General features: G+C 43.0%; 1 protein-coding gene across 2 annotated transcripts in view; it reads right to left on the reverse strand.

The window, feature by feature from the left end:
* The window catches only part of Prrg4 (proline rich and Gla domain 4), a 23,567-nt gene extending 4,305 nt beyond the window's left edge, over nucleotides 1–19,262 (reverse strand). Inside the window, exons 1-5 of one of the 2 annotated variants that reach the window (XM_032903840.1) lie at nucleotides 18,967–19,262; nucleotides 18,458–18,578; nucleotides 10,335–10,498; nucleotides 8,849–8,897; nucleotides 6,134–6,266 (exon numbers count right to left, since the gene is read on the reverse strand). In XM_032903840.1, the coding sequence (XP_032759731.1) occupies nucleotides 6,134–6,266; nucleotides 8,849–8,897; nucleotides 10,335–10,498; nucleotides 18,458–18,560 (449 nt within the window). In that variant the 5' untranslated portion in view covers nucleotides 18,561–18,578; nucleotides 18,967–19,262. Of the gene's footprint in view, nucleotides 1–6,133; nucleotides 6,267–8,848; nucleotides 8,898–10,334; nucleotides 10,499–18,457; nucleotides 18,579–18,811; nucleotides 18,938–18,966 lie in introns of those variants that run through there. The other variant, XM_032903841.1, reaches the window with a different exon arrangement.
* Between the last annotated feature and the right edge of the window lie 1,644 nt (nucleotides 19,263–20,906).

The raw sequence follows: 20,906 nt of genomic DNA on the forward strand, positions 1-20,906 counted from the left end.
TAAATTTGGCCTCTCCTCCTCCTCCCTCCTCCCTCCCTCCCTCCCTCCCTCCCTTTTTATCCTCTCCCCCATCCTTCCCTCCCTCCCTGTCTCTGTCCTAACCAAATAGGAATCCCCCATGTCTCCTTTGAACAGCTCCTTCCCTTTCAAAAACTACAGAATGCATTGATGAGAGGTGCACACTGGTGACGGCAGCCCAGCTCATGACCAGCAGGGCTGAAGTTAGTGACACGGGACTGACGCAGAGTCATTAGTCAGTATTTTATAATCTGCTGAGTCTAAAAGGAATTTATTTATGATACATCTCAATTTTAGCTTCACATGAACCTATGAGAGCTGGGTAAATCTACAGTCAGTCCAATCTCTGAACTGGTTTTCTGTTTGGTTGTTCTGTGGTGCTGGGAATTGAACTCAGGGCTTTAAGCACTTTTTAATTTATTTACCTACTTGCTTATTTATATGCTAGCAATTGAACCCAGGGCTCACAAGTATTATCCAGGTGCGCTACCGTTGAGCATACACCTGGTCTGGAAGAGTTGGCTCAGTGGTTAAGAGCACTGACTGCTCTTCCAGGGTCCTGAGTTCAAATCCCAGCAACCATATGGTGGCTCCCAACCATCTGTAATGGGATCTGATGTCTCTTCTTGGTGTCTGAAGAGAGCTACAGTGTACTTATATAAAATAAATAAATAAAATCTTTAAAAAAAAGCAGCACAAACACCACTTGAGAAGGTAGGAACACTGTTTCTTAAACTTTTGGAACAACTTGAGTTTGCAAATGACTGGTACTAGCAATAGCTAATACTATGTGCCAATGATCCGGCCACCATACTGCACAATACCGAATGTGTTCGCATGTGTTTGTGTAACTGCTGCTCCAGTGGAGCCATACAGCACAGTGTAGGTGACATGTCCAGGGACAAAGGTCTAGTCAACTGTGTACTCGATCAATATCTGAACACTGGCATTCCAGCACCTGTGCGTTTACATCCTGTCTAGTGCTGGAAGGATACATGTTGGTCTCTTTCTGAAACAGACGCTGGTCTGCGACTGCTGTTGTTCTAGGAAGGAATCACATCTTAGAGCACTGCGCCAGAATAGCCAGTCAGACTAATGCTGTGTGATGCCACTCGTGCAAGGTCACAGGAGTAAACTTCACAGAGGCGGGAGGCAGGATGGCGCTGAGCGCCGCCTGGGGGCTTGACAGGAGAGAAGGAGTGCCTGGGTTCTCAGCTATGGAGTTGGAGATGACTATAAAGTCTTGTGAGTGAGATGAATTCTGAACCTGAACAACGTACTTGCAAATAAAGAGGAGAGATTTTCTTTTATGTACAGTACTATTATGGAAATGCATTTACATTTTATTATTTTAAATCACAAAATGAAGTTGCAAATGAGAACATAGAGTATGCACACCAAATCTGAAATAATAATCTCTTTTTTCTTTTCTTCTCTTTGTGTGTGTGTGTGTGTGTGTGTGTGTGTGTGTGTGTGTGTGTGTGTGTGTGTATGTTTGCAAGTGTGCATGTACATGTGTGCATGTATGTGTGGAATCCAGAGGACAACTTTGGATGTTGTTTCTCTGGAGCCATCCATTTTGGGACATTTTGGCTTATTTAAGACAGGGTCTCTCTGTCTTTCCTCGCCTGCCTTCGGCAGGTTCAGACTGGTCAAAATAAAAATCTAATGGCCAATAAACTGAGGCAAGATTAGCAGGTGGTACATCTGGCAGAGAGAGGAACTCTGGGAAAGAGTCAGGAGCGGGAGCTTTGCCGTCCAGAGGAAGTCAGATGTATGAGACTGAGGAGCAGTAACCAGCCACGTGGCAGACATAGAAGGGTACAAACAGCATAACTGAGTTGCAAGCTGGTCAGGGAACAAGCCCAGCTTAAGGCCTAGGCCTTTATTACTAGATAATAAGCCTCCAAGTCACTTTTTGGGAACTGGGGCGTGGGTGGAAAAGCTTGTGACAACACTGAGCTTTTACCAGGGTGCCGAGGGTCCAAGTCAGACGCTCGTGCTTTTGTAACAAACACGCTACTGACTCTCTCTCCAGTCCAGTGGTTATTTCTAAAACATAAATTGTGAGGTTTGTTTGTTTGTTTGTTTGTTTTTAATTTTATTTTATTGTATGAGTACACTGTAGCTGCCTTCAGACACACCAGAAGAGGGCATCAGATCTCATTACAGATGGTTGTGAGCCACCATGTGGTTGCTGGGAATTGAACTCAGGACCTCAGGAAGAGCAGTCGGTGCTCTTAACCACTGAGCCATCTCTCCAGCCCCTGTTTGTTTGTTTGTTTGTTTTAAAGGTTTTTACTTATTTACTTATTTGTGATTCGGTCTCACTATATAGCCCTGGCTTTCCTGAAACTCACTTGGTAGACCAGGCTGGCCTCGAATGAAAAGACCCACCTGCATCTGCCTCCATAGTGCTGGGTCAAAGCTGTGCCACTCACTACTGCCCAGCTGTACTGCTACCTTTATTTAATTTTAATTAAAATTTGATGATGATGATGGGATGATGAGGTGTAGGAGTGTATGAAGTTGGTGGGCACGCATGTCACACGGCTTGCATGTGGAGATCAGAGAAGACCTTTGTGAAGCTGATGGTCTTTCTACCTTTACATAGGTTTATGTCTTCAAGCTTTTGTAACATGGGCTTATTAGATGGCCATCTTCCTGATCTAGTCCGGAGTGATTGATTGATTTATTGATTAATTGACTGAGACGGAGACTCACTATGTAGCTATGGATAGGCTGGAATTCACTATGTAGACCAGGCTAGCCTCGAATTTACAGAGACGCACTTGTCTCTGCCTCCCAAGTACTAGGATTAAAGGAGTGTACCCCAGAATTTTTATTTGCTTATTTTAATTTTTACCTTGTTACAGTTTTAAAATGTTATTTAGTGTATGTGTGTGCACATATGTTTACCATGTATGTGCTTAGTACCCTCAGAAACCAGATGAGGACATCAGATCTGGAACTGGAGTTACAGATGGTTGTGAACTATCATATGGGTGCTGGGAATGAAACCCAAGTCCTCTGGAAGAGCAGCCAGTGCTGTTAATCACTGAGCCATCTCTCCAGCTCCAATGAGTAACTTTTAAAGTGATAATTCCGACAAACAACCAAAGTCAGAAAACTGACAAAAGACTAAAGATATTATTAAAATTTAAGAGGAATCGAGGTCTTTTTTTTTCTTGTTCATTTCAGAGTTAAGAAAAAAAATCTCCCTGAGTCTCTGTCTCAATTAAGTTGATCAGCAATCATTCCTGACCAGACCAGTGGGATGACCATCCGATAAACACGAGCCATAAAAACCTAAGGACATAAATCTAACCCACGAGTCCTATGAGAAGGTAGGAGGAGACCATCGACTTCACAAAAGGGGGCAGGAGAGATGGCTCAGCCATTAAGAGAGCACACTGCTCCTGCAAGGGGCAGGAGAGATGGCTCAGCCATTAAGAGAGCACACTGCCCCTGCAGTACTGGGGTTTGGTTCCCAGCACTCACATCAAATGGCCCACAGCTGCTTATAACTCCAGCTTCCGGGATCCAGTGTCCTTGCATGTTCCCAGGCACTTGCACACATGTGATACACATAAATTCATTCAAGTAAGCACGTACACAAAAACAAAACTAATTTAGTAGAATTTTGTGGGGCTTAGAGGTATGTCTGTAATTCTAGAATTCAGGGTTTATTAATTCAAGGCCCACATGGGATACATACAGAGTTTGAGGCCAACACAGGTTATCTAGTGAGATAATGTCTCAAACAACAAGTGAGGGGGAAGAATTTGCTTTAAGGTCCGCTATTAAACAGTAGCAGAATTAATGTCCAAACCTTTGCCTTTTAATTTCTAGTTGAATATCCTTCTTCTACACATTATTCCATTCGATATGAAATAATCAAGGACAGTCTTATTCCATAAATTTTAACAGTGTAATTAAAGTTGTCTGGTTTCGTATTAGTCTATATTTAGACCTGAATTGTATAATCGTCTTTTAAAGTGAACGAAAGCCTTCCATCTGTAACTGGTTAGGGATGGGGTTGTCAGTAGTGGCGTGAGGTCTGGTTTCAATTCCTAGCAGTGGGAGGAGGATACGCGGTCCTCAATGCGAGCTTCGCTGACTTTAAAAGTGTAAGCATGGGGTTGGGGATTTAGCTCAGTGGTAGAGCGCTTGCCTAGCAAGCGCAAGGCCCTGGGTTCGGTCCCCAGCTCCGAAAAAAAAAAAAGAAAAAAAGAAAAAAAAAAGTGTAAGCAGGAATCTACAAGTATCAATATCAGCAGCTCCATTAGTACCTGGTGTTCCTTCTAAAAAATGTCTTCACACTGAATCATTAAGATTAACTATGCTGGTTGCTACCTCAACTCAAGCTACAGTCATCTGAGAGGAGACGGAAGCTCGACTGAGAAAATGCCCCTATCAGACTGATCAGTAAACAGGCAAGTCTGTGGGGCGTTTTCTTGACTAATGGTTGATACAGGAGGGGAGGGCCCAGTACACTGTAGGGGCTAGCCCTGGGTAGATAGTCTTGGATGCTAGAAGAAAGCAGGCTGAGCAAACCCTGGTCCCTCCATGGCCTCTGCTTCAGTTCCTGCCTTGGCTTCCCTAAAGAGACTGTGACCCAGGATTTGTAAGCCAAATACACCCTATTCTCCTCAAGTTACTTTTGGTCAAGGTGTGTTATCCCAGCAGAAGAAACCCTAACCAAGAGTGTCGTGCAAATAATTATGATTCCTATAATCCTTATCAATCTCTGTTAATGTACTACTTATCCTTAGTTGGTAATAATTTTGTTTTTTACTAATTTTGAGGTATCAATAATAGTTTAAAGTCAGGTTCCCTCCCACCCCTTACCCTTAAAACAAGGTGTCATGTGTCCCAGACTGGCATCCAATTTGTTACATAGCCAAGGATTATCTTGAACTTCTGATCCTCCTGCCTACCCCTCCCCCACCTCCCCATTTCCCCAATCCTCCCCACCCCCACCCCTGCCACCCGTGCTGGTAATGTGTAGGCTTGTGCCACCACACCAGGTGTATGTGGGGCTGGGGATGGAACCCAGGGTTTCTAGCACACTAGGCAAACCCTCTTCCAACTGAGTCACACCTCTAGTCCCTGAATTAATTTGTTTCTGCCACACAGATCTGTTACATTAGGACTTTCTGTTTCTGAAAATATTGGGGAGGTGGTGTGGAAAGGAGTGGCCTACATGTGCTAGTAGGCAAGCTCTCTTCTGGGATCTGAGACAGGTCTCTGCATGTAGTTTAGACCGGTCTTGAGCTTGAATCCTTTCCCCTGCCTCTCAAGTGTCGGGATTGTAGCTATGATCAGCTACCTAGATCTTGTGTTCTTTTGAAGGGTCTTAGAAATAGCATCGTTAGCATATGTTTGTGACGACTCACCGGTGCCAACATACACACTAAATAAATAAATACACTTTAAAAAAAATCTCGTAATAATAACATCAGGTTGTTAATATGGATGTTAAAACACCAAACATCTATTAGCCTAGAGTTTGGGAAGACATCATTATGTGTAGTGTGGGGCTTTACTGGCCCTGGAGTAGAGAGGACAGTAACAGAGAAACTGGCAAAATAGAAATTTAGTTTAGTTAGTGATGATGTTACAATGTTTTATGTATGTGTGTGTAGGTCAGAGGTCAGCATCAGTGTTTTTCTCAGTTACTCTCCACTGTATTTTTTGAGACAGGGTCTCTCTCTGAACTGCCACTTGCTGATTAAGCCAGACTGGCAAGTCCTAGGGAGTCTCTGTCCCCATCTCCCTGAAGCTCGGATGACAGGCTCATGCTGCCGCACTAGGGTTTTCTAGTTGCTGGTAATCTGAACTCAGGTCTTATGCTCGTGCAGAATGGACTTTACTGACTGAGCCATATCTCTGGCACAGTTTGCTTAGTTTTGACAGCTGGACTATGGCAACATATTTGGAAATAACGGGAGAAACTGAGCAAAGGGTATATGAAAAGTCTCTGTACTGCCTTTACAGTCTTCTTGATTATCTAATATTATCGTAAAGACCTAAAAACAAAGAGCTATCAGTTTGATCTACTTAAAAATAACGATACAGAATGCATACTAATGAGTTTAATATTTTGACTTACCTCGGATATGGCCGCCTGTTACACTTGGTGATACATAGATAGTAGCCAAGTAAGCCGAAAACAACCAGGAACACGCCAGCAACAATCAACCCAGTCAGAAGGCTCATAACATCGAATTTCTCTTTGTTAACATCTTTAAAAAAACAGTAAAAAACACAATTAATGGCATGATTGAAAAACATCTTCCATAATCTCAATACATTTAGCACATTATTGAGAAGATTCTCAGCATTGATAACTAATTTATCTTTAATTATCCTTATATTATCTTTAATGTAAATTAGGTATCAGCATTGATACCTAATTTATCTTTATTTTTTCTTTCTTTTCTGTTTTCTGTTTTCTTTTCTTTCTTTCTCTCTTTCTTTCTCTCTCTCTCTCTCTTTCTTTCCTTCTTTCTTTCTTTTTTTGAGACAGCGTTTTCTCTGTGTAACCCTGGCTGTTCTGGAACCAGCTCTGTAGATAAGGCTGGCCTCAAACTCAAACCCAAGTGTTAGGATTAAAGGCCAGACAATACTGATTTATGTTAAAGTCTTTGTGTTAGACTGTTAGAGAATCTGACTGAAAAAATGTAAATGACATTTGTTCTTTAAATATATATATATATATATATATATATATACATACATATAATTTATTTACTGTGTGTGTGTGTGTGTTGGGGATGTATCATGGCACACGTGTGGATGTCAGAGAACACTTTTTGAGAGTTGTTTTTTCCTCCTTCTACCATGGAAGTTCTGAGAGTTGAATTCAGGTTTCACGGCAAGAATCTTTACCCACTGAGCCGTCTTGCTAGCTTTTAAATGGTATTTCTTAGACACCCAATTCTTTTGTTTATTTAAACAGGTCATGTTATATGAATAATAGCTAACAGTGAGAGGGGTAAACATGTACTTTACTCAGTTAAATACATTTTGGTACATTTATGAGGCAACCTTGTAACAGTCTCCTACAGGAGGAGCCTATCTAAAACAAATGAAAGAATCAAGTGCGAGATTAATTAAATAAATGACCAAAATGAGGCTAGAAGGGGACTCAGGAGGAAGGCATTTAAAAAAAACCAACTGGTTAGCAAGAACAAAATGATGATCAGATAGGACCAGGATGTTCTAATGTTAAGCGTGGTGGGGTAGATCTTGCTGATAACTTATTAGAGATTTCAAAATAGAAGATTTTGAGTATTGTCACCTCAAATAAATGATAAAAGTTTGATGTGATATTTATGCTAATTGCCCTGATTTGATTACTGAACATTGTATATGGGTGTTAAAATACCACACTGTATCCATAAATAGGTACAATTATGATGTATCAAATTTCTTTTTAAAGATTTATTTATTTTATGTATGCCAGTACACTGTCACTCTCTTCAGACACATCAGAAGAGGGCATCAGACCCCATTACAGATGGTTGTGAGCCACCATGTGGTTGCTGGGATTTGAACTCAGGACCTCTGGAAGAGCAGCCAGTGTTCTTAACCACTGAGCCATCTCTCCAGCCCTGAGTCAAATCATTAAAAAGAAAAGAAAGCAGCTTGAGATGACCAATACAGATAAGATGAAGTCTTTCCCTTCTCCCGAAGTTACTCAGTTCTAACACTCTCCTCCTGTTTTTTCTTTTTCTAAAAAAAAGATTTATTTATCATATATAAGTACACTGTCACTGTCTTCATGCACACCAGATCTCCTTACAGGTGGTTGTGAACCACCACATGAGAATTGAACTCAGGACCTCTGGAAGAGCAGTCAGTGCTCTTCACCACATCTCTACAGCCCTTCTTTTTCTTTTTAGTACCAAAGACTGAACCTCGACTTTTGTACATGCTAGACATATATCCTATTGCTGAGATAGATCTTTGGTCATCCTCTTCCTCCTGCTCCTGGGGGTGGGGGTCTTCTAGAGTCCGGGGTTCTCTTTGAAGGCAACCATTGAGATTACGGGTGTACACTACCATATCCAGTTTTATGTCATTTTGAAGCTCAAACCTGAGGCTTCAGGCAAGCACTGTACCAGCTGTGTGTGTGTGTGTGTGTGTGTGTGTGTGTGTGTGTGTGTGTCTGTATGTGCATGTATGTATGTATGTGTGTGTATGTGTGTGGTGTGCGTATGTATGTGGTGTGTGTGTATGTGTAAGTGTGCATGTGTGTGTATGTGTGTATGTGTATGTGTGTATGTGTGTTTGTGTGTGTATGTGTATGTGGTGTGTGTGTTTGTGTGTGTATGTTATGTGTGTGTGTTTGTGTGTGTATGTATGTGGTGTGTGTGTGTGTGTGTGTGTGTGTTGCTGGGGATCAAGCCTACGAGCATGAGCTTGCTAGGTAAACACTCCATACTGAAGCTGCAGCCCCTGCCCTATCTTTAACCTTACCCAGCAATCTCACTTACCTGCCATAGGTATTCTGTTCACTTGTAATAGTAACAGCAGATTATAAGAACTAACAGAGCCTTACTTTTGTGCAAGTTTTAACGTTGCCTAGCTGCTTAAAACACCTTTGTGCCCATTAGCTCATTTCCCGACTATCTCACCAAACTTGATTTTCAGTGTGCAGATGAAGGGAGCTTTCTGTCTCACACAGCCCAGCATATAATTGAGAAACCGTCCTCGATTGGTATGCGTGTTGAGCAATAGCCAAACTCAAACATTAAAACTAAAGAGGATTAGCAAGAGGCGAGGCGAGGAAAACATTACTGTCTGTGGTTCTTCACCTTACCTGATCCTGTGGTTGGCCCTTTAACTGAATAATCCTGCCAAAATGTGATCTAGGAAGAAAAGATGAAAATTTAAGTTTATGTAATTTATCATTGTTTCTTTTGTTTCTAGTGACCTAGATTGGAGGTGGTGAGCTCTCGGCATGTGACACAGGTAGGACACCAGTCCTTGCGAGTAAAGGGAGTGACTCATTCTGCCCTTTCTGCTGCCTGGTTAATTGGTGAAGGGGTTGTTTCGGCTCTCTGTTACCAAGCCCTGTTGGTCTCTCCCCTCACCCAGCTGGGGCTCTTTCTGAGACAGTGGGACAGTCCCATCTGAGAGGAGGCAAGGGTACCAGATGGGAGTTGAGGGCGATTTTCTGCTGGCCTGCTGGGATAGTTGACTTTGCGGACTTGCAAAGTTATCTCTGAGGTAGTTTAGGTTCTGCGTGCTTCGAAAGAATACAAAAAGTTTCATTTTTGAGGAACCATAATTAAATTAGAAAAATATATTTTTCTTAATTTTGAAAAACATCATTAGATTCCAGGCATGGCTAGAGAGAATATTCTTTGTTTTCCCACCTCTGTACATTTAGGAAATATTTGTAGGAAATGAGTGGCAGGCAAGGATTATGGAAGAATAAATAACTAGGGTCCCTCACTGTGCAATGGAAGGACCCCCGGGGAGCTTCTTATTCAGTACAGAGCAAAGAGAGAAAGGAGAGCAGCCCTGGCACGATTTACATACAGAGAAAGCAAAGCACTTAACATTTCTCCAGAAGATTCCACCATGTTACCTCTCTGCTTTCCATATTACCTAGGTTAAAGCAGGCTTTAATTATATTTTAGGAGAACTTTAAACACTGGGAGTTGAAGAGATGGCTGGTGGATTAAGAGCACTTGTTGCTCTTGCAGAGGACCCAGGCTCAGTTCCCAGTAATCACACAATGGCTCACAACCATCCATAACTCCAGTTCCAGGGGACTGGGAAGTCTTCATCTGACCTCAGGCACCAGCAAACATGTGATGCGCAGATACACATGCAGACAGACACTCACACACGTTAAAGGGGAATTCATCTTCAGAATCATCTTTTTTTCTTCCTTAGGCTAGGTATGGGTTTCTAATTCCAGCATTCAGGGGGGAGAGGAAGGAAAATCTCCACTTACTGAGACTTCCAAAGAAAAAAAAAAAAAAAAAAAAAAAAAAAAAATCTGCCTTAAATTACATAGGATTGGAGAGATGGCTCAGTGGTTAAGAGCACCAACTATTCTTCCAGAGGTTCTGAGTTCAATTCCCAGCAACCACATGGTGGCTCACAACCATCTGTAATGAGATCTGATGCCCTCTTCTGGTGTGTCTGAAGACAGCTACACTGTGCTCATATAAATAAAATAAAAATAAATCTTTTTAAAAATAAAAGACACAGGTCTATAATGTATTTAGTGCCACTTTCTTAAAGTATAATGAAGTAACTTTCCAGATAATTGATATCACTAGACAAATTACCGTATTTTCGTCATCCCCCAAAATCTCTCTGGCTTCTTCATAACTACAAAACTCCTCATAGCACTCTCTCTCCAGGTCCCCAGGAGTGAAGAGTTCTAAATCAAACCTATTGTACAGGAGACGGCGGTGCATGAAGATGCTCGCTGCTTCTTTTGATGCAAAGACTAAAAAAGAAAAAGAAAAAGAAAAAGAAAAAGTTTCAGATGCAATAAAGGTAATGCAGAAACTTCCTGTTTTAACTGGAGGAAAAAGGTATCATTCTCTTGACATGGGTGAACTGTAGCAGCCTCTCCTGGATGACTTTCAGATTGGCCTCCACAAGTAGCATCCGTAAAAATGGCTCTTTGAAAATGTTGGCAATTCCAGACAGTGTTTGAGATGTGTTTGCTCCAAATCATTAACATAAAAACTATTAAAGGGTGACTATCCTTCCAGACGATCTTTCCCCCTGGTAAATAGCAGATGAGACTACTCTACTTCCAAAGGTTGGTTCCCTTATTGATTTTCCTTCCCTCCTTTTTTTCTTTATAGTGCTAGGATCCAACTGAGGGGCTATTTTTTTAACTGTGTGTGAGTATGTGTTTGAGTGTGTGTGTGTGTGTGTGAGTGTGTGTGTGTGCATGTGTGTATTTCTATGTGCATGTATGTGTATTTGCGTGTGAGATGTTCTCATTTGTTGGTGCACCTTCCCATTTGGAGGCCAGAAGAGAATGTTAGGTGCCTGTTCTCTCTCCAGCTTACTCTTTGAGGCAGAATCTCTCGCTGAACCTAAAACTGGCAACTCTGGTTATTCTGGCTGGTCAGCAAACTCCCAGAATCCACCTGTGCTGGGTTTACAGATTCGAGAATCGCCATTCTTGGCTTTTTCATGAGTGATGTGGACCAAGGCTGAAGTTGTCAGGGTTGCATAACAAGAGCTCTTACCCATTCAGCTGCCTCCCCAGCCCCAAATTAACATTTATGTGTTGAGGGTTTTATACAAGCTTAGACTAAAATATAGAATTTTATATTCCTAAGTGTATAAAATTATATGCTAATTAGGAGATGAACTCACAGCCATTCATCCCACTCTAGATAAATGCCCACAGTACTTTGTAGAATCTCTTTCACATTTGCTGAGAAATCAGTGAGAACTTAATAGGGTGGAGCATGTGAGAGGGTGAGGCAGGGGGACCTTGACCTGGAAGCCAGCCTGGGCTACACAGCAAGGTTGACAGCAAAAAATGAGGGAGGGGGATAACAATACCATTCACATGTTCCGTGTTCTCAGGTTGGCCATTATTATGTCTTAAGACTCCTCAGGTTCTGCCAGAGATTTCTTTCTATACACTAACCATCTAAGAAGGTTAGAATTTTCTAGATTGCTCTTGACCAATTCAGGAGTCCCCGTCCATATACGACTAAGTATTAGAAAAGTGTCTAGTCTAACAGACCTAAAAGACAGAGAATTTTAAATTTCATATTGGAAAGTATGTGAAAGAGCACAGGCAAGTTTCAGATTGTGTATAGTTTGCAAAAGCATTATGGATATTAAGTAAAATTAAAAAAATTATTAAAATCTATTTCACCTATTTATTTTTGCTTGTTATTTTCTTTCTTTTTTTGATTTAATTAATTAATTACTTTTGATGCAGGGTCTCCCTATGTAGCTCTGACTGGCCTGGAACTTTATGCAGATCAGGCTGGTCTTCAACTTATAGAAATATATAGCAGGACTGCTGGGGTCAAAGGTGCACGCCTCCACGCCTGACTTCTTTTTGTTTTTTTAAATTATGATTATTAGCAAAAGTAATTTCTGTGATTCACATAATATTTCTATTATTATTATTATTATTATTATTATTATTATTATTATTACTACAGAGAGTTAATTTCCTCCTCTTTTTTTTCCTGGCAGTACTGGAGATGGCAGCCAGGGAGTCACATGGGCTGGGCCAGCACTCTATCATGGAGCCTCAGGCCCAGTCCTAGTACCAGGTTTTCTGTTATAACAGCACAGGCTGTTGGAACCAAGGGGTCCTAACAATAGTTGCTTTATCTCACAAGGTAGAGACCAGGAGGCCTGAGCACTTGTTCTTTCTCCCCTGTCCTCTTGGAGTTCCTTGCTTTGTCAAATGGGGAATGGCAACTTTCTGAAGCCCTGTCACCCCTCATGGGCATTCCTGCAGTAGCTTGTAAGTGGTCTCCCGGTTCCTTTACACCTTGATGCTAACACAATAGCCAAAGAGACTCTAAGAAACGTTTAAGCTAGAAGTGGTGGTGCACGCCTTTAGTTCCAGCACTCAGGAGACAGAGGCAGACAGATCTCTGAGAGTTTCAAGACAGTCAGGGAAATGTAGAGAGACACGGTCTCAAAAATAAAATAAACAAATACATAAATGAAAAAGAGTTTTGAATACCTGTGTGCATGTGTGTGCAATGTATGTTCATGAGTAAGTGTATGTATATGTGGGTATGCCCATGCCGTGGCATGTTCATGGATGTCAGAGGACAATATACAGGAGTCTATATGGCAAGTTCTAGGATATCCAGGGCCACACAGAGAGATCTTGTCTCAAAATATCTATCTATCTATCTATCTATCTATCTATCTATCTATCTATCTATAGATATACATATGTACATATATGTGTATATCATATATATGATAGTACACATATAGATATTTATACATATGTACATATTATATATGATATTATATATGTAGATATATTTATATATTAACAACTTTTTTGGGTATGGTGAACTTTAATCCTAGCACTCAGAAAGCATGGGCAAGTGAATCTCTATGAGTTTGAGTTCAGCCTGGTCTACATGGCAAGTTCCAGGCCAATCAGAGCTACACAGGGAGACCCTATCTGAAAAATAGTAAAAAGATTAAAACAACAACGACGACAAATTCCCTTTTTCCTACTTTGCCTTTTCGAAAAATTTCTAATAGCATTCTCTAAGAGTAATAAAAAATATTACATAAAAAGAAAAAATCCAATAACCCAAACCTCTTAATGGCAATCCTTTGAAAAAAAGAAAAAAACAAAAAAGATTTATTATGTATACAGCGTTCTACCTGCATGAATGCCTGCAGGCCAGAAGAGGGCACCAGATCCCATTAAAGATGGTTGTGAGCTACCATGTGGTTGCTAGGATTTGAACTCAGGACCTCTGGAAGAACAGACAGTGCTCTTGACCTCTGAGTCATCTCTCCAGCCCCCTAATGGCAGTCCTACTTCCTACAAATGAAGCCAAAGCCCTTAGAAAGATCCTGTGTTGGGGGAGGCGACACACAGAGGAAGCCTTCCCCTCCTCAAAAGAAAAGGGGAAGACAGGATAGGGGAAAGACTTGTGTGAGGGGGTACTGGAAGGAAAGGAAGGGCTGATATTGGGTTGTAAAGTGAATAAATTAAAAAAGGGGGAGAGATGGCTCAGTGGTTAAGGGCACTGACTTCCTGAGGTCCTGAGTTCAATTCCCAGCAACCACATGGTGGCTCACAACCATCTGTAACCCACAATGGGCTGATGCCCTCTTCTGGTGTGTCTGAACACAGCTACAGTGTGCTCTTATAAAATAAGTAAATCTTTAAAAAAAAAAAAAAGACCCAATGTCCCTCCTCTTTGCGGCCCCTGCCTTTCTGGGCGGGGCTCCTTCCAGTCCCCCGCCTGTGTTCAGCTGCAGCTTGCTGTGCACGAGCTCCACACTGGGTCCTCCGTGTCCCTTAGTTTGCTTTCATCTTCCTGGGATGGAGCTTGGTGTTAATCTGACCGCTGGCCTATCTGTCACCATATTTAGCCGAGCTCTGCTTCCCCTGTCCCCCACAGCACTTAGCCCCAACCTACTTCTCATGTGCTTCTTATCTGTTAGCATAATGTTCTCTCTTTAATGTTTCTAAAAGTTAATTATGTGTGCCTAGGCGAGTCTATGTGCTCTGTATGTGTAGGTGCCTACAGAGGCTAGAGGCTGCCAGAACTAGAATTACAGTTTTGACATCCCATGTAGGTACAGGAAACCAAACCGGATACCTGTACAAGAGCAACAAGTACTTTTTACTACATTAGTGGGAAGGATCCACAAAAAGGGAGATGCTAGTTGCTGGCACATGAGAGGCCAAAAAATTGTAGTGTGAACAAAATTACCTTTCTTAACTATGGGAAAGCGCTCTTCTTGGATCTATATCCCTTTATACTCTCTCTCTCTCTCTCTCTCTCTCTCTCTCTCTCTCTCTCTCACTTCTTTCTATCTACCTGTCCATTTAGTGGGGAGTGAGGGAGAAGGAGGGAGGGAGAGAGAGAGAGAGAGAACAAGAATGCACAACAATGTGTACAAATGTGCAGATGCCAGAAAGGGGCATCTGGTGCACTGATTGGTTTTGTGTGTCAACTTGACACAAGCCTGAGTTATCACAGAGAAAGGAGCCTCAGTTGAGGAAATGCGTCCATGAGACCCAGCTGTAAGACATTTTCTCAACTAGTGATCAAGGGGGGAGGGCCCAGCCCATTGTGGGTTGGTAGTATTGGGTTCTATAAGAGAGCAAGCTGAGCAAGCCAGGGGAAGAAAGCCACTGCATCAGCTCCTGCTTCCTGACCTGCTTGAGTTCCAGTCCTGACTTCCTTTGGTGATGAACAGCAACATGGAAGTGTAAGCTGAATAAACCCTTTCCTCCCCAACTTGCTTCTCGGTCATGTTTGTATGGGAATAGAAACCCTGACTAAGACATCTGGTGTCCTTTCTGTCTCTTAGCCTATTCCCTTGAAGCAGGGTTTTGTCCTGAACCCAGGGGACTTTTATTTTCTCTGCTAGGCCTAAAGCCAGAAGGCTTCTTCAGGTGTCCTCCTGTCTTCCCAACTGAGAGCTCTGGTTACAGCCTTGTGTAGAGTTACTGGCTTATTATGTGGGAGTTAGGATCTAAACTCAGGTCCTCATGATTGTTCAGTAAGCGCTCTTAACCATCTTTCTAGCTCTTACACTTGGACCTAAGTTCCTAGGGAAAGCTTGTGTGACTCAACTCGGCAGAGGGTTAAAGATGAAACCTGTGAGGAAGTGGCTCAGAGCCTGCCCAGCCACACGAGCCTGCTGTGTGTTCCTACTCCTCACGGAGGCTGAGATTTTTACAATCACTAGCTAAGAGACAGTGCCAACCAGGCAGGGTGCCCATACTCCAATCTCCACACTCGGAAGGCTGAGGCAGGGATGGGCTACCATGGGTGTGGGATAGCCTGGGTTATAGAATGAGAGCATATCTTACTTTGCAAAATAAAACAAAGTAAAAAGAACCACTGTCAACTCTCTCATAGGCAGTCTATCCTCTGACTCAGGAAGACCCATCCACTGTAGCCTGAGACCCAGCAAAGTTACTTTTCTTTCTGGAAAGGGAGTTTCTCTGTGTCCTAAGCTGGCCTGGAATTTACTATGTACCCAAGACTGGCTTTGAACCTATAAAGATTCCCCCAAGTGCTGGGATTACAGTTGTATGCTACCACACCAGGCTATTAAAACCACGTTTAATTAGAAAACAAAAGAAAAGAGCTATAAACATTTTTACTTTTCCTGAAATATTTATGATAACGTCATAAGTACAACCTATGAGATTAGCCATGACATTGTAATTGACCTTCACCTAAATGTGCCTTCCTGGATCTGCAGTGAGCCACTTCTAGTTGAAGTCATCGGCTCTGTCAGTGGCCAACCTTACATAACCTTCAAGGCCAGCTCTGTTTCCTCCTGCTTTCCTCATGCTCTCAGGAGAAACACTGTCAAATTTGCTTCTATTTGGAAAGCAGCAAACGTCTCTGGAATGTCCAGGGTCCCCAGTGAGGGCTGCTACCTTCCCTCCCTTTGACCGCTGGGTGGAGTGGGGGAGGGTGCATGGCTTTTGAGCCTATGTTTCTCTTGTCCTGAATTTCCCTAAGAGGTTGCCTGTCCACACAGTCCATTGTTACAAATTCACTAAAATATTCCATTCTTTTCTTCTGTTTCCTAAATGAGATCCTTCTGTTTCAACAGTGTCCTAAGAGTTTTAGCAGACCTCTCTGGGGGCTCCCTTCCCCACCCTCAGCTTCAGTAATAATTACTTCCAGATTCACAATCTCACTTTGTATAGTTTACCCCAGACCAACCAATGCCTAAAACTATGGAGTGGAAGAATCACACAGCATCCTGAGTAACATGATAACCCCTGTCCTTCTATTCAGTTCTGTCCAGAATTTGAATCAACTGCTTGTTCACAGCATCCACAGTGTGTGCACTACCTGCCCGTTAGCCATTTTGAACAGACCACATCTGGTAATATGCCAGGTTTATCCACAGATTTCAGTACTATCTGAGGTTTCAGGCATCTGTGGGGGTGGAGGGGTGGGAGAGTAGGTGATGGTGATTGAAGATAAGTGGAGGGACAGTGTGCCTTTAACATTCCTGTGTAACGGGCTGGAGAGATGGCTCAGCGGTTAAGAGCACTGTTTGCGCTCCCAGAGGTCCCAAGTTCAATTCCCAGCAACCACAGGGTGGCTCACAACCATCTATAATGAGATCTCAGCGCCCTCTTCTGGCCTGCAGGCATACATGCAGGTAGAATGCTGTACACATAATAAATACATCTTTAAAAAAAGCCCAACCATCTTCTCTCACTTGCAGATGGGAAGCTCTGAAGCGCTGCCTGTGTCTCACACAGCTCTCCCAGCGTGAGCAGCCAACACGAGCAGCTGCTGCTGCTTACTCTTTCCCTTTCTTTCAGGGTCCTCTGTCTGTTCTTCTGTTACTGAGTTACCGAGAGTATCTGTTTACCCTGCCTCAACCCGCAGAGTGAAAGCTCCTCCAAGGCCTGAATGACAGTCCTTTCTCCGTCTCTAGCAGCCAGCAGAGGGCCTGACACACAATGTGTGCTTATATATGGCCTCTGACTCATTTTCATTTCCTGCAAACAGCTGTAGCCCTTTGCACTCGGCTCTGACCTCTGGATTATTTTATGATGTTTCTGACAGTAATTCCAATGCCTGGCATGTGGATGAACGTACTCACAACCATCCCGGAGAGCATGAGCGTGGACCATTACTACGGGTGGACTTACGGAAAGTGGTAGGCTTGGGAAGTACAAGGATCCCTTTCATTCTAACAACCTCTCTCTGTTTCAAATTTGTCTATCCAACTGCCCAGAACTTTGCCATTAGAATGTGATTCCTTTAGGACAAAGTATTGTCCTTTCCTAACACACACACTCCACACACACACACACACACACACACACACACACACAGAGTGAGGGGAGCACACTTCATCAATTATGAATGAGTCTATCAGGAGTATTAGTAACAGATCCTATTCAAGTGAAAACAAACTGAGAACTGATCTGATAAAAAGGGATAAGGAATATAATAAAGGGCAGGAATGTGTGAGCTGAGTGAATCCAAAGTGCTGGTTGGTGCTGGTGGCAAAACCCAGTGACTAAGTAGGGAGAAGGATGTGGAGAGCCTAAGCTTTTTTTTTTAGCTTCTCACTTCTGGTTTTGCTAGGTTAGGCTTTTAAAATGGAAGCAGGAACCAATTTGTGACCTGTAACCGAAAATTCTGGGCCAGCAAGCTAGACTTAATCTCTCAAGCATCTGCCTTTATCTAGACAACGTTTGGAACGACCAGAAGGGTCATCCTGCCTTTCTACCAAGGAAGTCGGTCAAGACTAAGGGAGTAGAGTTGCTTGCTTGGAATCTCACAAATCCAGACTACGGGACAGGATGTGGCTCAGCGGCAGAGCGCTTGTCTATATGGGGACTCCCAGCAGTGCACAAACAAGTCCTGACAAGAGTCTGGCCTCTCTGCCAATCTTTCCAAGAAGCACCCTTGCTCTTTGTAACACACAGTTTCACCGATTTTCGGACTTGGAAATAGGCTTTCAATTGAGTTAACCACAAACCAGGTGTTAAACATCTGTTTACTAAGGGAGATAAGTTTGTACATATTATAGTTAAAAGCCCACAACTCTAAACAAGAAAGCCACAAATTAAAACAAAGGATACGCTGTTGCTCTGTGGGTCACGAACGCGTGTAATTCCCCCTGCCACACTTTGGCTTGAGATCTATACAGTAAACTACTGGTTTCCACAAGGGTTTTCCCCCAATCCACAGCCATGCTTACTTACCTTCTTCTGGGGCATGTTCTGAATCCTTTAGGCTTCTTGTACAAGGAGGAAGTGCGAGGGTAAGTCTGGGCAGCTGGCTGAGTACGATCAGAAGTGGAAACATAGTCTAGCAACTGTCAAACTAAAACAAAAGTGACAAAGACACATTAAAAAAAAAAGAAAAAAAAAGAAAAAGAAAAAGAAAAAGAAAAAGGAAAAGAAAAAGAAATGAAGCAGCCCAAGTCTCAACTGGTTAGGTTTTAGTTGGAACTGAGTCAACGACCTGTTGTACCCCACGCGCCGTTTTTTTATCTATGGGATCCAAGGCGCCCGGGCAGGTGGCTCCCCGGAGCGCCTGGGAACAAAAGCTGTTCCCCGGAATCTGCGGAGGAGAGATCCGGACACTGGCCTAGGCAGATGCAACTCTCGCCAGCGCTGACAGGCAGCTAGGTGCTGGAATGCCACCGTTGAGACACCGTCTCCTCTCCGGGTGACTCTCCCACTCCTCCCCTCGCCTCCGGGCGCCGCACCTGTGTCCCCGGGCACATGTTCCAGCAGCCGCTGGGCGGGAGTCTAATTATCTGCTTGTCCCCAAGGTGGTTTGGTCCCTGTGTCGCGTACGCGTCTGGCTCTCGGAGACAGTCGGAGCCTAGCTCTTCCAGGCTCCAAGGCGACACTGGCGCGCGGAGGAGGCGCCTAGGATCCGCGCAGGGGCGCTCCGGGAACGTGCGCCGCACCGGGCCCAGCTTGTGTACTGGGGCCACTCCCATCCCTGCGGGACGGGAGGAGAGGCGGGCCACTTGACAGCGCTCCTCCTGCGGCTCTCCTGCGTAGTCCCCAGCCCTACGCAACTGGGACGCTCACAGTTGGCTGACTAACAGAGCACCCAAGGCTCAACAGGAGTTTTGAACTTAGACCCAAAGCTTGGGCTCCCGAGGTTACCTGAGGTTGGCTGTTCTCGCAGGGTGGTCCAGGGGTGAGAACACAGTATTCATCCGAGAAAATATACTTTGTTCCTCATTTGCATTGTCACGTGACCAAAAAATTAATTAAAACAATCACAGTTCTCAGATGTGTTTCACCAGGTCTGGGTTGTCTACAAAATACTTAATGTCTCCGACTCCAAGTTGTTTCTACGATAACAATGTAAGATTTCACCTCTTTTACTTTCAATTTTTCCCCCTTGGGTTTACAGTGGAAATTTCCAGAAGCTAGTTGACATGTAATGATGTCATCACTCTGCTAACGAATAAAACTCCAGTTGATGAGTACTTGTGATGTCTATTATCTTCATACTACTAGGTTAGTGTCGGTATGTAAATTTAAGCAAAAGTGACAAATTGTGTTTGTTCTCAGAATATTTCTGCTTTTATTAAGAATCTTTGGCCATAGCTACTCGGACACTTAAGTTCATCCTTCTTGAACAAGTAATCTTAGATCTTGAACTTTTAGTTGAGTTCTTTTTCTTTTTCTCTTTCTTCCTTCCTTCCTTTCTTTCTTTCTTTCTTTCTTTCTTTCTTTCTTTCTTTCTTTCTTTCTTTCTTTCTTCCTTTCTTTCTTCGCCCCCAGAAACAGCAAGACCAATAAGCATACTTCATTATCATGAGATGAAGTTAAATTTTGAAAATTTCTCTATTTAAAAACGTTGTGTGAGAGATATAATTAGAAATAATTCAAGAGGCCTGGAGTTGACAGTGTGAGAAGATGGGGGACGGTGTACCCCCACACCAACATGCTCTCTTCCTCTTGGGAATGATATTTAAGTTTTGCTCCCTGGCCAGAGTAGCCTGGAACTTCATCAGGCTGAAACAGGGCAAAATGAAATACCATTTGCACTCTTTCCTAGGCTTCGGCTAATTCACGTTTCACCAGATTTGTTTTCTTCCCTGAAAGGCTATTGTCTCTTTTATTCTGATTCACGGAGTCAAGTAAAAATTTCCAGATATTTTGCAGACATAGCTTTTGTTTCCTTCCAAACACTATCTGTGCCCCCTGCCCTAGAAGTTTGAGCAGTCTGGATAACTGAGTCTGCAGTCTGGATAACTGAGTCTGCTCTTTCACCTTGTTTAAGCAGTGGAGATCAGACCGTGGAGGAACTAGAAATACCTTTTGGTTGAGCATAAGAATCAGAAATGGCTTTCTCAGAAGACCCATTCTTCCGCTCACTCATTTAGCTGGAAGCCCTGGGAAGAGAGAGATAAATACCATTTTGCTTTTGGGAGAACTGGATCTTTCTGAGATCTGTATCTAAGAATGTAGAATTGTCAAGTTCTTCTAGGGCAAGGGCAGATTTCATTACTTCCTTCCCAGTAGTCAGAAGAGACCCCTCCTAGTCATTATATTCAGTGCATGTTGATGGGTGGCTAGTCAGGTAGCACTGCCTCACACTTTTATTGATTGATTGTGTGTGTGTGTTCAAGATAGGGTTTCTCTGTATAGCCCTGGCTGTTCTGAAACTCACCATTTTGAC

The sequence above is a fragment of the Rattus rattus genome, chromosome 5, assembly GCF_011064425.1.
Source record: "Rattus rattus isolate New Zealand chromosome 5, Rrattus_CSIRO_v1, whole genome shotgun sequence".
NCBI classification, from domain to species: Eukaryota; Metazoa; Chordata; class Mammalia; order Rodentia; family Muridae; genus Rattus; species Rattus rattus.